Source organism: Vigna unguiculata, chromosome 10 (assembly GCF_004118075.2).
Source record: "Vigna unguiculata cultivar IT97K-499-35 chromosome 10, ASM411807v1, whole genome shotgun sequence".
Lineage (NCBI taxonomy): Eukaryota > Viridiplantae > Streptophyta > Magnoliopsida > Fabales > Fabaceae > Vigna > Vigna unguiculata.
The window spans coordinates 11,396,268-11,412,632 of NC_040288.1; the positions used below are offsets into that span (position 1 = coordinate 11,396,268).

Sequence of the window (16,365 nt, forward strand, 5' to 3'; positions counted from 1 at the left end):
ATTTTGCTACGAAAATGGGGACTAAAAGTATAATTTAATCTTATTATTATTATTTTTTGTCTCTATTTTTTTATTTGTATATTCTTTTCTCTATTTTAATTTGTTTATATCTATCTCTTGTAATGATTGTGTGTAAATTGTTTCGCATATTTTGCTATATATCTGCTTGGGAAGTTTTCTGGTTGTTTTGCAGGTGGGGGTTATGGTATGCATCATCCTCCCTCCACACACACACTTTGTGCATATCATGAGCGGGGCCCTATACCCGGGTCTGTGAACTTGGAGTTAGAGGGCATTGTGTAGCAGTGCCACAGTGGATGAACTTCCCAAGTGGTCATTGTGAGAACTCCAGCTAGAGTTTGTTTACTTCGTTGGTACTCCCACATCTTGTTGTCTACCAACTGTTGTGGGAAATGCCTAGAAGTAGGCCATAGCTCTAGTGACCTTGACCCTTAAGTATTAGGGAACTATCCTGGCGAGCACATATATTTTACCTTAGGACCATTAGGCATCGAACCTCTGATAAGGCACAAGGGGAGACATGTGCATTACCTTAATTCTCATCTTATTTTCTCGCTTTATTTGAAATAGGAATGAAGTCATGTGTCTGTACTTTCTTTCACGGCATCATCATACATGCATTTTGATTATTTGTTCATGCATAACATGTATTTTGTCATGCCATGCCATAACATTTCCTGTGATTCTAGGTCAGAAATTTTAAGGCTGTGATTGAGTTTGTGAAAAAAAGAAACAAAAGAAATTAACATGGGATTTCAAGTCGGAGGGAATTTAGGGTCAGATGCCTTGAAGAAGAAGTTACCTATCAGGGTTATAGATAGCAATCTGAATGGTTTAAGGGAAATAGTGCAACAAATGAAGACTATACAGAAGAATGCTTTCAAGAAGCGGTATGGGAACTTATTGAGGTTGTTGAATGTGGAAGTCCATGCGTCGGCAGTCACCGCTTTGGCCCAATACTATGATCCGCCGCTCAGATGTTTCACCTTCCAGGATTTTCAGTTGGCACCAGTAGTAGAAGAGTTCGAGAAGATTTTGGGTTTGTCGGTGGAAGATAAAGTCCCTTACAGATATTCTGAGCAACGAGCATCTATCTCTCGTTGGCAGGAATCTTGAAGGTACACCCTGCTGAGCTAGGGAGTAAAATGGCCTCCAAGGGCAACTCGAAGGGGATCCCCCAAGGGTATTTAGAAGGGCACTTGCGTCGTTTGGCTGAGAAAGAGATAGGGGAGACGTTCATGGATGTGTTGGCTCTCACACTATATGGAGTCGTGCTCTTCCCTAACATGGAGAATTTTGTTGATCAAGCGACCATCGATGTGTTTGTCGCTTACAAGATTCATTCAGAAAGCCCAGTCACTACGGTTCTAGCTGATGTGTACGGGGGTTTGAATTTGTGCTACGCACTCAAGAGGAAGAAGATGTTATGTTGTGTACCTATATTGTATGTATGGTTTATATCCCGAGTCCGATTGGGTACAGTAAATGCTGAATGTCAGATTGGGGAATTGCCACATGGCGGCGTTGAAATTCGAGGGGCGAAAGAATGGGCCCAATTCTGTGCAGGTTTGAATGGGGGAAAGATTAGATGGTGTGTCCCTGGGCTGCCCAAGTCGCATGTCATTTCTTGTGGGGATTTCCCTAACGTCCCTTTGATAGACACTAGAAGTTGTGTGAATTATAACCCTGTTCTGGCTCAACGACAGTTTGGGTGTCCAATTAAGAGCTCTCCAACTCCAGAATCTCTGGTTGCCATATGGACTTATTATGAAGAAGGAATTTCTCAAGATCTAATTCGACGAGTTAGGAGTGCCTGGGGTGAGGTTCTGCGCGTAGAAAAAGACCCAAGGCCATGGGTAATAGACGGGAAAATATCTTACCGACGATGGATTCTGGAAAGGGTTAATATGATCAAGTTACCCTTCAAATCATACTCCCCTGCTCCGGAGCGATTGGAACCTGCTGAGTCTGAGGAGGTTAAAGGGCTAAAAGAAGAGATCGAGAAGATGAAACTAAAAAATGCCAAATTAATTAACGAGCTTCAAAGTCTCCGACGTGAGCATGTGGATCTGAGGCGTGATAATGAGGAAATGGCAAAGGCGTATGAAGGGATTCTCAAGCAACAAAGAGAAGAACGAGATCATGCTTTCAGAGTGAAACAGGATTTGGCCGCAGCAAGCACCGCATTAAAATCAAGGGACCGAGAGAGATGCAGCAGCAGCATCTAAGCGCCAAAGGGATCAGTTGTGTGAGGAATTTAAGAGAGAGAAAACTGAAGCGCGGAGACGGTTGCACAATGCCCAAATGAGAATCAGTGAGGTTGAACGACAAATGAGGGAGGTGGTATCAACTTATGAGGTGAAGATGGACGAGGAGCGTTGGCATAGAGCTGAATTGGAAAAGGAACATCGAGAGGTGATCAGTCGGATGAATGAGTACACAGCCGAGCAGGAAATGACTATAGAACATTGGAAGAGATGTTTCTCACAGCTAGCTGCCTTGGCGAATGGAGCAATTGAAGAAATCCCACGATTATTAGCTGAAGCAGAGGCTGCACTACCGATCTTCAATCCGCCAAGGGAGATTGAAGCCTTCTTTAATCATTGTAAGAAGTTGATGAGGGAGATGAAGAGCATGATAGTCAGGGTTAGGGAATAGGTTTTCTTTCTTTTATCGTTTAATGAATGTAAAAGACTTGTTAATGGTTGGGTTGTATCAGTTTCGTGTTAATTTCTATGATATATTTACCTTAAGGCTCTCACAGCTTTAAAATTTCCGACTAGAGTAACTGTTGTGCATTCATTTTCTTTCTTTTCATTCTTCATAATTCATTTCACTTAATGAAATAATAGAGCAAAATCAAATACGACGGCAAAATTTCCACGACACCCTTATCGCACACGAGCTAACCACAGAAGCATGGAAGATTGGGAAGAAGCCCATGAAGCTGTGAAGGCTGACATTAACGAGCTGAAGGATCAAGTGGGCCAAATCCTAGAGGCTTTGAAGTCACTGAAGGCTTCAGGGGAGACCTCATCCGCTAGGGTCGAGGAGAATGCTCATTCTTATGGTATGCCTCTAGGCGCGTCAGTTCCGTTCCCAATGTACGGTCTGCCTCCGGGATACACTCCTCCAGTTGGAGAATATTCAGTTGCAGAACAAACTTCTTTCTCTTTTCCTGCAGCTAACAACACGCTATCGAACGGTACTCAAGGGTCGATGTTAGCTTTGACACCCGTGACAGGAGCGGAGATGAATGAGACAGTCACATTCACAGGACCGAGGATGACTGTGGCGCCCCAGCCTCCGAAAACCTTCATCGATGCAGATGCTGCGACTAAAGCTGTACCACACGCTACAGTCCAAGCAATGTCCATTGTTGTTGATGGGGCTAAAAGTAAACTTGACATTCTCGAGGAAAGGATTCGTGCCATTGAGGGTGGTGGAAGCTATGGGTTCGATGATGTGGCGAGATTAAGCCTGGCTCCTGGTGTGATGATACCACACAAGTTTAAGGTCCCAGAATTTGAAAAGTATCACGGCACCACATGCCCTAAAAGCCATCTGACAATGTACGGTAGAAAGATGGCTGCTTATGCCTATGATGAAAAATTGCTAATACATTGTTTCCAAGATAGTCTGGTTGGGGTAGCATTGAATTGGTATACACACTTAGAGCCATCTCGAATTCATTCCTGGATGGATTTGGCCGACGCCTTTGTGAAACAGTATAAATACAACACAGATAGTGCGCTAGATAGATTGCAATTGCAAAACATGGTCAAGAAGGATACTGAGTCCTTCAAGGAATATGCACAACGGTGGAGAGAGTTGGCTGCTCAGGTTGAGCCACCTCTACTTGATAAGGAGATGGTGGCGACGTTTGTAAACACGCTGCAATCACCATTTTATGAGCATGTGTTGGGGAATGTGTCTTCCAATTTCGCTGATATCATTATCATAGGGGAAAGAATAGAAATCGGGTTAAAAAGTGGAAAGATTGCATATGGCCCATTCGCGGCTGCAACTCCTAAGAAACCCAATTTTATTCCCGGAAAGAAGAAAGAAGCGGAAGTACATGCGGCCTCAGTGATGCCTATGTGGGAAAGTCGGGCTCCTACACATAATTATCGACCACACTTGAACCAACCTCCTTATGTGGCCAATGCAGTGTCTGTTCATCAAAGACGACCTCAGCAGCAAGGGTTTTATCAACCGTCGAATCTTTATCAACCACAACATGCTCCAAATAATGCTTGGAAAACCGAACCAAACTCGAATTTCAACAGAAACGCGGGACAAAACGCTAATCTAAGGAGGAATCAAGAGAGGAACTTCGTTCGTTTCACTCCTATTCCTATGTCATATACGGAATTGTTGCCTCATCTCCTCCAAAAGTGTTTGGTGGCCATTTGTCCGATGAAGCCTGTGCAACCTCCGTTCCCCAAGAATTATGATCCAAATGCCAAATGTGATTATCACGGAGGGGGAGTTGGTCACTCTGCTGAGAATTGTGTGTCCCTTAAACACAAGGTGGAAGCTTTAATCAACTCAAGATGGATAAAGTTCCACGAAGACAAGCCCAGTGTTGAGGCTAATCCCCTTTCTTATCTTGGGAACCCTTCGACAAATGCCATTGAGGTTAAGAAACACCGCTTGGTGAGGGATGTGAGTGAAATTCGAAGCTCCAAGCAGTTTGTTTTTGAGACACTATTGAAATTGGGTTTGTTAAAAGGGGAATGTAACCTGAGTGAAAAGTGTGGATTCCATTCGAGTGCTAAACATTCTATCGATGAATGCACCGAGTTCGAGGATGTTCTACAAAATCTTATAGACAGAAACTTTGTGCAAGTATGTCACGGGCACATGGAAGATGAAGTATTTGCACAAGATGGTGCGGAACCCAGTGTGACTTACCAGAGTCATTGGTGATTCATTTCACTAGATCCACCTCTACCCCGACAATTCAAGAAAGGCAATCTATTATTATCTAAATACCCTCCCCATTTCCTTACAAAAGTGAGAAAGTTGTCCCATGGAAGTATGGTGCATACGTGTTGAGTGAGGAACAACGGGTAGGTGGTCAACCTAGCAGTGGTGAGTCAGTCGTGAAAAATATATCAGGCATCGGTGGAATTACGAGGAGTGGTCGAATCTTTACGCCTCCAAACTTGGTGAAAGATGGAGTTGGCAATAGCGAATCAGTGAATACCAAAAAGGCTAAGGAACTCTTGAAAGGGAAGACCATCCAAATCGACGAGGATCTAAGAAAAGACGATGGGAAAGAAGTATCTGATGAGGAGGCTTGCGAGTTCTTGAAGTTCATACAACAAAGCGAGTATAAAGTGGTAAAATAGTTGAATCGCCTGCCTGCTCGAATCTCACTTTTAGAACTGCTCATGCATTCAACCTCTCATAGAAAGTTGTTAATGAAGATACTCAACGGAGCGCATGTGGAGCAAAATATTTCTCTGGATAGTTTTGAGGGAATTGTTAACAATATCACTGCCAACAATTACCTCACATTTACCGATGAGGAGATACCTACTGAAGGGAGGGGGCACAACAAGGCCCTTTATGTCTCTGTAAAATGCTTGGATCATGTCATAGCACGTGTATTGATCGACAATGGATCTTCCCTGAATATAATGCCGAAAACAACATTGGGAAAGCTACCGTGTGAACGTATTCACATGAAACCAAGCGCAATGAAAGTGAGAGCTTTCGATGGAAGTAAAAGAGAAGTAATGGGAGAGGTAGAATTGCCAATCCAATAGGGCCATGTGTCTTTCAAATAACTTTCCAAGTGATGGACATCCTTCCAGCATACAGCTGCTTGTTAGGTCGTCCTTGGATTCACTCAGCGGGCGTGGTACCTTCAACCTTGCACCAAAAGTTAAAATATGTCATGGGTGACAAATTAGTGATTGTTTCAGGGGAGGAAGATATTTTAGTAAGTGGGCCTTCATCTTCTCGCTATATTGAAGCAGCAGAGGAAGCCCTCGAGACAGCCTTCCAATCTTTGGAAATTGTGGGAAATGCCTATGTGGAGCCCTTTCCAATGAACCCACACTTGTCGCGTACTTCCCTTATGTCAGCCAAGGTCATGTTGAAAGAGGGATATGAGTACGGAAAGGGGCTAGGCAAGTACGAGCACGGATTGATGTATCCTTTAGAAGTCACCGAGAAAAAGAATAAATACGACCTTGGATACAAGCCTACTAGAGAGGATAAGAGGAGGCTGGCGGAAGAAAGGAGAGAGCGCGGTGTGTCTCGAATCCAAGGAAAAGAACTAGGGTTAGGAAAGATTCACATCTGCGACATCAAAGATAGCTTCCGCAGTGCGGGATGGATCAACACTAGTCAGATAGCAGCTGTTAGAGATGAAGATGAACCTGAAAGCTCGATTTTTGTGCAGCCTTGTGCTCCAAATGCGCTACTCAACAATTGGGAGACTTTGGATCTACCCGTGATGTTTAATTTGGTTAAAATGTAATGTTTTTAATTTATCCTATTGCTTTACCCAGAGCTTTAGGATTCATGACTTAACGGGATGACACCTTTTCCTTTATGCTCAGCGTGATAATCAATTTGTGTTTGCTACCTTTATTATCTTTGTTTGCATTTTTCACTGTTGTTTGTTTATTTATCTTTTTCTTATAAACTCAAATAATGCAGATATGATAATGAATGTTTTGAAAATAACAATGTCGATACCCCTAATTTCGAGCACCCTGTCAATAATATGGAAGATGATTATGAAGGTGATTCAGAACCCTCCCCTGAACTAATGAGATTAGTGGAACAAGAATCTAGGGAAATAAAACCCCATCAGGAAGATGTTGAAGTGTTTGACCTGAGCAAGGGGGATGAAAAGAAAGAAGTGAAAATTGGCACGAGTATGAAGAAAGAAGTGAAAGAAGAATTGTGTGCGTTGCTAAAGGAGTTTAGGGATGTGTTCGCTTGGTCGTACAATGATATGCCTGGTTTAGATACTGATATAGTACAGCATAAGCTTCCACTCAAACCGGAATGTCCTCCAGTCAGACAAAAGCTAAGAAGGATGAAACCAGAAATGTCATTAAAGATTAAAGAAGAAGTGCAAAAGCAATTTGATGCTGGATTTTTAGCTGTGGCAAAATACCCTCAATGGGTGGCAAATGTTGTACCAGTGCCCAAGAAAGATGGGAAGGTTCGGATGTGCGTTGACTATCGAGATTTGAACCGTGCGAGTCCAAAAGATAACTTCCCATTACCGCACATCGATACATTAGTGGACAATACGGCCAAGTTCTCACTATTTTCGTTTATGGATGGCTTCTCAGGATATCATTAGATTAAGATGGCACCGGAAGATATGGAAAAGACTACGTTTATCACATTGTGGGGAACATTTTGCTATAAGGTGATGTCTTTCGGGCTTAAGAATGCTGGGGCAACCTATCAAAGGGCCATGGTGGCGCTTTTTCATGATATGATGCACAAAGAAATCGAGGTTTATGTAGATGACATGATCGCCAATTCTGAGTCAGAAGAAGAACACATCCTCAACCTAAGGAAATTGTATGAGAGATTGAGGAAATTTAAACTTAAACTAAACCCGGCTAAATGCACATTCGGTGTGAAATCGGGAAAGTTGTTGGGTTTTGTTGTCAGTCAAAAGGGGATAGAGGTCGATCCCGACAAGATGCGTGCGATAATCGAAATGCCTGCTCCCAATACAAAAAAGGAGGTACGGGGTTTCTCGGGCAGACTGAACTACATTGCTAGGTTCATCTCCCAATTGACTGCCACTTGTGAACCAATATTCAAGCTATTGCGTAAAAATCAGGTTGTTAAGTGGAATGAAGATTGTCAGGCTGCTTTTGACAAAATTAAACAATATCTACAAGATCCTCCTGTGTTACGCCCACCCGAATCGGGGAAGCCACTCATTATGTATTTGACGGTACTCGATGAGTCAATGGGTTGTGTGTTGGGTCAACATGACGCAACTAGAAAAAGAGAGCATGCCATATACTACATGAGCAAGAAGTTCACGGAATGTGAACAGCGATACTCGTTTTTAGAGCGAACTTGTTGCGCATTGGCATGGGCTGCCCATCGTCTAAGACAATACATGTTGAGTCATTCTACCTGGTTGATATCCAAGACTGACCCTATCAAGTATATTTTTGAAAAGCCCACTCTCACTGGAAGGATAGCCCGGTGGCAAATGCTATTGTCAGAATACGACATTGTGTATGTCACTCAGAAGTCCATCAAGGGTAGTGCTTTGGCTGAATATCTGGCCCAACAACCCATTAACGATTACCAGTCGATGCAACCCGAATTTCCTAATGAGGACATCATGGCCTTGTTTGAAGATGACCAAGAAGATGAGAACATAAAGAAATGGACGTTATTATTCGACGGGGCTTCTAACGTCATGGGACATGGTATAGGGGCAATACTAATATCTCCAGAAAACCAATACATTTTGATGACAGCAAGGTTGTGTTTTAATTGCACAAACAATATCGCTGAATATGAAGCATGCACTATGGGCATCCAAGCCGCAATTGAGTCAAAGGCGAAATTTTTGAATGTATATGGAGATTCAGCGTTGGTTATCCATCAACTAAGGGGAGAATGGGAAACTAGGGATCAGAAGTTGATTCCCTATAAAACTTATATCATGGAATTGGTGGAGTATTTTGATTTTATTGAATTCCACCATATTCCGCGAGAGGATAACCAATTGGCAGATGCCTTAGCTACTTTATCATCGATGTTTAAGATTAATCAGGATGGGGTAATGCCGATGATCCAAATGAAGAGCCATGAAGGGCCAACATATTGCCATTTCATCGAAGAAGAGTTAGACGGTAAGCCGTGGTATTTTGATATTAAACGCTATATAAAAACCAGAGAATACCCTGAAGAAGCATCTGAGAATGATAAAAGGACACTGAGAAGGTTGGCTGCAAATTTTATCTTGAGTGGGGATGTGTTGTACAAGAGAAATCATGATATGGTTCTCCTTCGATGCGTGGATGCAAAAGAGGCTGAGTCAATATTGGAGGAAGTTCATGAAGGAACTTTCGGCACACACATGAATGGACACTCGATGGCTAGAAAGATCTTGAGGGCTGGTTACTTTTGGTTGACTATGGAGAATGATTGTTGCACGCACGTGAGAAAGTGCGAGAAATGTCAGAAGTATGCAGATAATATCAATACGGCACCCACTACTTTAAACTTAATGTTTGCCCCATGGCCATTTTCAATGTGGGGGATAGATGTCATCGGAGCTATAGAGCCAAAAGTCTCAAACGGACATCGCTTCATTCTAGTTGCAATTGATTATTTCACTAAATGGGTGGAAGCTGCTTCCTACGCTAGTGTGACTAGGAAAGTTGTGACTAAATTCATAAAAAGAGAGTTAATTTGTAGGTACGGGTTGCCTAGCAAGATAATCACTAATAATGCCACCAATCTGAACAATCAAATGATGGCCGAATTGTGTGAAGGATTTAAAATTCAACATCATAATTCTTCTCCTTATCGTCCAAAGATGAATGGGGCAGTCGAGGCTGCTAATAAGAATATCAAGAAAATTGTACAGAAAATGGTGGTCACATATAAAGACTGGCATGAGATGCTTCCCTTTGCTTTGCACGGGTATCGCACCTCGGTACGTACATCAACTAGGGCAACACCTTTTTCTCTGGTGTACGGAATGGAGGCAGTACTACCCTTCGAAGTAGAAATCCCATCCCTACGAGTGTTAATGGAGACCCAGTTGGAAGATGCAGAATGGGTTCAGGCCCGATTTGACCAGCTTAATCTCATTGAGGAAAAAAGGCTAGCAGCATTGTGTCATGGACAGTTATACCAAAGAAGGATGAAAAAGGCGTTCGACAAGAGGGTGCGCCCTAGAGAGTTCCATGAAGACGAGCTAGTCTTGAAAAAGATCTTACCTATACAAAAGGATCATAGGGGCAAGTGGACTCCAAATTATGAAGGCCCGTATATGGTGAAGAAAGCATTTTCTGGTGGGGCACTAATTCTCACAAGAATGGATGGAGAGGAGCTACCGTTACCGGTCAATTCTGATGCGGTCAAAAAATTTTATACATGATGATTCCTTGATAGGAAGTGCTACTAAGGGATATTGGCATTGTCTCCAAATTTTGTTGTATTCTGCTTTGTTTTTCATTCAATAAACACCATTTAGTTCTCTCCATAAATTTAAAGCAATGAATGTCACACTGAGTTCGTAAAGAGAATAATGAACAAAAAAGAAGGGAATAAAAGTATGTGCATACTAACGAGGCATCACGGGTACATTCACTAAGAGCAGACTCATTTTTGGAGGGTGTCGTGGAAAAAAATTAGTAAATAAAAAGGCAAAAAAAATAAAGCTTCATGTGAATTTTATCCATGCATCCATGCATTTATGCATCCTCACTGCATTACATCATTTGCCTAAAGATTGAATCTTGTCGGCTAAGCATTCAAGCAGTGTTTATTGACACATCAAAATCAAGCTTCGGGTTCTCCTTTCATATATAGACATTCTCCCCTCAGTTTTCTTATGTTTACATCAAGGCCCTCTCTGATGGAATGGTCATTGATTTTCTTATGTTTACATCAAGGCCCTCTCCGATGGAATGGTCATTGATTTTCTTTCTTTACATCAAGGCCCTCTCCGATGGAATGGTCATTGATTTTCTTGTTTACATTAAGGCCCTCTCCGATGGAATGGTCATTGATTTTCTTATGTCACATCAAGGCCCTCTCCGATGGAATGGTCATTGATTTTCTTTCTTTACATCAAGGCCCTCTCCGATGGAATGGTCATTGATTTTCTTGTTTACATCAAGGCCATCTCCGATGGAATGGTCATTGATTTTCTTGTTTACATCAAGGCCCTCTCCGATGGAATGGTCATTGATTTTTTTTCTTTACATCAAGGCCCTCTCCGATGGAATGGTCATTGATTTTCTTTGTTTACATCAAGGCCCTCTCTGATGGAATGGTCATTGATTTTCTTGTTTACATCGAGGCCCTCTCCGATGGAATGGTCATTGATTTTCTTGTTTACATCGAGGCCCTCTCCGATGGAATGGTCATTGATTTTCTTGTTTACATCAAGGCCCTCTCCAATGGAATGGTCATTGATTTCCTTGTTTACATCAAGGCCTTCTCCGATGGAATGGTCATTTATTTCCTTCTTCACATCAAGGCTCTCTCCGATGGAATGGTCATTGATTTCTTTGTCACAACAGGATCCTCTCCTTCAGAATGGTCAAGTCTGTTTTCTTCTTTGGATCACGACCCTTTTCTTTGAATTGGTCATTGTATATGCTTGATTTGTTTTTTCCTCTTTTCCTTTGAAGCCCAAACAAAATTAGTGTTTTTATCTTTACTCATCTTTTACTTTGATAACCTATGAAAGTTAAAATTTCATACTATCAAGTAAAATCTAAGTAAAGAGGGGCAGCTGTCAACACCCAATTTCGTCCGGGTAACAATGATAAAATAAAAAAATTAATTAATTAATTAAAGTTCAATTGAGAAGAATAAATAAGTAAATAATTAAGAAAAGAAAAGAAAAAAATATGTTTTAGTTTGAGGAAAAATAATTATCTATTTTTTTTTTATTTTAGTTTTGTTTTATTTATTTATTTGTTTATTTGGGCTTATTATTTTGATTATTACATTATTTTCCTTTATATTATTACAACTCCATTTTTGTTTTACGTCTCTCATTCTAGTTTAATAAACAAAAAAAAACAACAAAACAACAAAACCAAAACAAAAGAAAAGAGTAAAAAAAAGAAAAGGAAAAAGGGGAAAGAAAGAGGTAACGTAAGGTCTCTTGCTGTCAGACCCATACATGCTATGCTATTATGGTTTTGTATTGGGAAGGGCCTGTAGCATGGTCATGATGGCTGAAGGAGCAGGAAGCAACATCTGCTCTCAACCTTGTCCCAAATTTTGAAATTGGAAGGTACAAAGGCTTACATAATAAAAAGGGGAAGATTCATGAGAGGAGGGGTCTTTTTTTTGGGATTACTACAGGGAGGGGTTTGGGCACTAGAAATCAGTGAGGGAGAGAAGGAGTCAAATTTGAAAACGGAAGCAAACTGTTAGCGCATTAAGTTTCATTTTCACGGTAAGTGTTCTTAACTCCTCCTTAGCTTATGTTACCATGACTTGATGTTGTTGTTGATGTTCATGGGTGTATGAATTAGAGCTTATGTTAACGTGATTTGATATTGATGTCTGTTATTCATTTTGTTTATTCCCATCGCACCTGGGTACAGTAAAGAACAGAACACATTTTTTTTTATTTTTTTTATTCTTTTTGCCATTGTTAAGATATGTTCTTGTTTGGGTGTTACTGTTGCCCGAATGAGTGCTGGAAAATAACCTCACCCTCAATCTCTCTCGCCACCATCATCTTTCCCTCATCACCTTCTAGTTGCAAGAAATTGTCAAACCAGAACCCAAACACACTTCACCATCATCTTCATGTCACACCTGAAAATAAAACATAGACCCAAAAGCAGTATTCACACGGTCATCAACACAAACTCTCCCATCATCACCTTCATCATAAACCCGTCCGCCATTAACGAACCTTCATCACCAAACAACATATTCAATTTTGGACTCTTATACTGCACTACAAACACAAGACTCCTCCATCGTCATTTTTACATTCACCTGCATAAAAAACCAAAATAAAAAAAAACAGATACCAAACTCAGCACACACGCACACACAGATCAAGTTTTATCCCACAAGTCTTCGTCCTAGTTTGGCACCACTTGAGACCTTCCGCACACTTTCACCTTCACCATCGCAACATTCCCACTCCCACAGCATACCCCTTTCGTAGAGCCACCATCTCAACATCACATCACTATTTCGACACAAGCAACAAACCAGAATCACATTCATCATCATCATTGTCACGCACTCAAATACACCATAACAACCCAATACAAATCAGAAGCAGAAGACCAAGAGAAGAGAAATCCTCACCGGCGGCCTCGCCGCCGGCGATTCGAAGCTCTGAACGGGAGTATGGTCGCTTGTGGTCGCGTGAACGGAGGAGTGTGGCCGCGTGATGGTTGCGGAAGGGGATAGTCGAACATCGGGAAGTTTGGCATCAATGGTGGCACGTCTCGTCGCGGCAGCAGCGGCGTTCACGGTGGCAGCCACCGACGTTGCGTCGTCGGAGTTCGAGCAGAGGAGTGTGGTCGCGCTCAGTGGCGAACCCAACGGCGGCGGCTCGCGCGAGAAGGAAAAGGAGCAACGCCGGCGGCTCCAGGCGTCGCCGGTGAGGGCAAGTGGCGACGACGATGTGGCTGCCGTGTCTGGTTTTATATTTCCCGGGAAGTGGAGGAGACGTTGGTGCAGGAGCATTTCGCGAGAGAGGGGAGTGAAGGGTGACGGCGCCGCCGGTGAAGCCTCCGGCGGAGATCGTTGGTGGCGGCTAAGGCGGACACGCGTCCAGGCCTGGGGCTGTGTTGGTGGTGTCGAGAAGAAGAGATGCCATGGTGAGGGGAAGAAGCTTTGGCTTCTGTTAGGGTTTTTCTGAAAATAAAAAGGGGCAGCAGGCCTTGAACCCTTTTACCACGCGCACCCCCTCTTTTACCTCAACCACACCCTCCTCCTTTCTTTTCGTACACCCCCATTTTTAATTTCCTGCACCTCCATTTTGTGTTTCCTTAGCACACCCCTTTATTTACTGCACGCACGCCACCTGTTACTTCATGCACCTCCCACATGTGATACTCCTGCACCCCATGCCTTTGTCTATTGTTTTTGGGCTTATTATTGTATTTGCTTTGTGCACCCCACATTACTCGTGCACCCTTACTTTTTTATTTCTCACTTTTATTCTTCTTAAATAATTTCATCCTTTTATAAATTTATTTTTTTTTTGTTTTTTAAAAAAGGGGAAAACAAACTTATTTGAAAATCATAAAAATTAAAATATAGAAAAATAAAAAAGGTTCTCTTTCATTTTTATTGTGTCTGTCCGGCCGCTCGCGTCGTGTGACACTTTCTTCCAATTAATTTGAAAATATCGAAAAATAGTTTTCTTTTTCTTTTAGTGTTCGTCCGACCGCTCGCGTCGTGTGACACATATTTTCAATTAATTCAAAAATACCAAAAAATATAAAATTTCAAAAATACAAAAAACATCAACATTTTCCCACAAATATCTTTTATAGAACTACGTGATCCTTGATTCTCCACCGTGAGATACGTAGGAGCAAGGCCAGTCCTTGTCAGGTTCACCTCTAAAAAAATCAAATCTTTTTTCTCAAATTGTTTTTTTTTTCAAATATCTTTTTAAAGAACTACGTAAACCTAATTTCTCATTTTTAATGAGAATACGTAGGACCAAGGTCAATCCTTGTCGGGCCCAAAAAATTAAAAAAATATATTTTTGTTTCTTTTTAATATTTTTGTCTTATTATTTTTGGGGAAAATTAATATTTTGAAAACCACATCAACTTTGCATTTTTAATTAAAGGTACCGCCCTTAGGCGGGCGCGGTAGGGTGCTAACACCTTCCCTACGCGTAACCGACTCCTGAATCCAAAATATGGTTTTTCGCAAACTTGCTTTATTTTTATGGTTTTCCATAGTTTTCCAAAAAATAACTGTGGTGGCGACTCCCAATCTCTTTTTAAAACCCGTTTTCTTTTTTCGGTTCGCCTCCCCGTCGCGATTCCGGTTGCGACAAGGATTTATGCCTGCCTTTGAGCTTAGTACTCGCGAGTTTGGACAAAACATCCGCTCGTATGTTTGCTCCTCTTGGGATATGATGGATATGTACTTGGTCAAAGTCGGATTGTATGACGTTGCGGACCAGGTGATAGTATTGGAGGAGAGTTGCGTCTTATTTGAAATTCTTCGTTGAGGTGACCAATAGTGAGCTTGGAATCTATTTTGCATATTAGGGAGCGTATACCAACTTCGCGTGCTAGTGATAATCCTGCGAGGATGGCTTTGTATTCGGCCTGGTTGTTGGAAGTTTTAAAGGCGAAGTATAGAGATTTTTCAATGAGGATGTGGTTGGGGCTTTCTAGGGCGATACCAACACCTACGCCCCTTGGATTAGAGGAACCATCAACATATAGTGTCCATTGGTCTTCCTCGGGAGTGTGTTGGAGGTCATTGATGAAGTCAAGTAGGTACTGGACTTTGATGGGGCCGTGTGGTTCATAACGGATGTTGAATTCAGAAAGCTCAATGGCCCAGGACGACATTCATCTGGCAAGGTCAGGCTTTTAGAGGATTTTCTGGATGGGGTAATCTGTCTTAACAATGATATGGTGGTTTTGGAAGTATGGGCGTAGTTGTCTCGCTGCGTGCACCAAGGAGAGGACTAGTTTTTCTACCATTTGGTATCTGGTCTCAAGATCTTGTAGGGTTTGACTAACAAAGTATACTGGATGCTGGATCCCGGCAGATTCTTGGACCAAGGCGGCGCTGACCGTGTAGTGTGTTGCGGTGATGTATAGTAAGAGTGGGAGGTGTATATATTGTTTGTGAAGGATTGGAGGAGATGTAAGGGTAGTTTTGAGGTCTTGGAAAACTTTCTCACAATCGTCGTTCCAAGAGAACTTTGCGAAATTTTTGAGGAGCTGGATAATGGGTCGGGTTTATTCGGCCAATTTTGGAAGGAATCTAGATATGGCGGTCAGACGGCCTACGAGGCGTTGTACTTCTTTGACGTTGGTGGGGTTGCGCATATCGATTATAGCTTTGCATTTTTCAGGGTTGGCTTCAATTCTGCGTTGTGCGAGCATGAAGCCTAGGAATTTCCCGCTCTCGATGCTGAAAACACATTTCTCGGTATTGAGTCTGAGGTTATACTATCGTAGAGCGGAAAACACTACGGACAAGTCTTGCGCATGTTGTAGGTGGTTGGGTGATTTGACAACCATGTTGTCAATGTATACTTCGACACACTTGCCCATCAAATGGTTGAAAATGTTGTCCATTAATTTCCTATAGGTAGCACCTGCATTTTTGAGCCCAAAGGGCATAATCTTGTAGAAGTAGTTAGCATCGTCAGTAATGAATGCAATTTTGTTCATGTCAGTTGTGGCCATCGGCATCTAGTTATATCCGAAATACGCATCAAAGAAACTGAGGACTTTGTTACCGGCTGCACCGTTTACTATCCGGTTAATGTTGGGTAAGGGGTATGCATCTCTGGGGCAAGCTTTATTAAGGTCTGTGTAGTCGACACACATTCTCCATTTGCCATTAGCTTTTTTGACCAAAAAAACATTAGAAAGTCATGTCGTGTAGTGAGCTTCAACA

General features: G+C 42.0%; 1 protein-coding gene and 1 pseudogene across 1 annotated transcript; both read left to right on the forward strand.

Annotated features, from left to right (window-relative positions):
- Positions 1-1,166: 1,166 nt before the first annotated feature.
- LOC114165236 lies at positions 1,167-2,249 on the forward strand. Its single transcript, XM_028049895.1, has one exon. It carries the CDS (start codon positions 1,167-1,169, stop codon positions 2,247-2,249), a length of 1,083 nt encoding a protein of 360 aa, XP_027905696.1.
- Positions 2,250-2,940: 691 nt separating this feature from the next.
- Positions 2,941-10,144, forward strand: LOC114165237 (annotated as a pseudogene).
- The last annotated feature ends 6,221 nt before the right edge of the window (positions 10,145-16,365 follow it).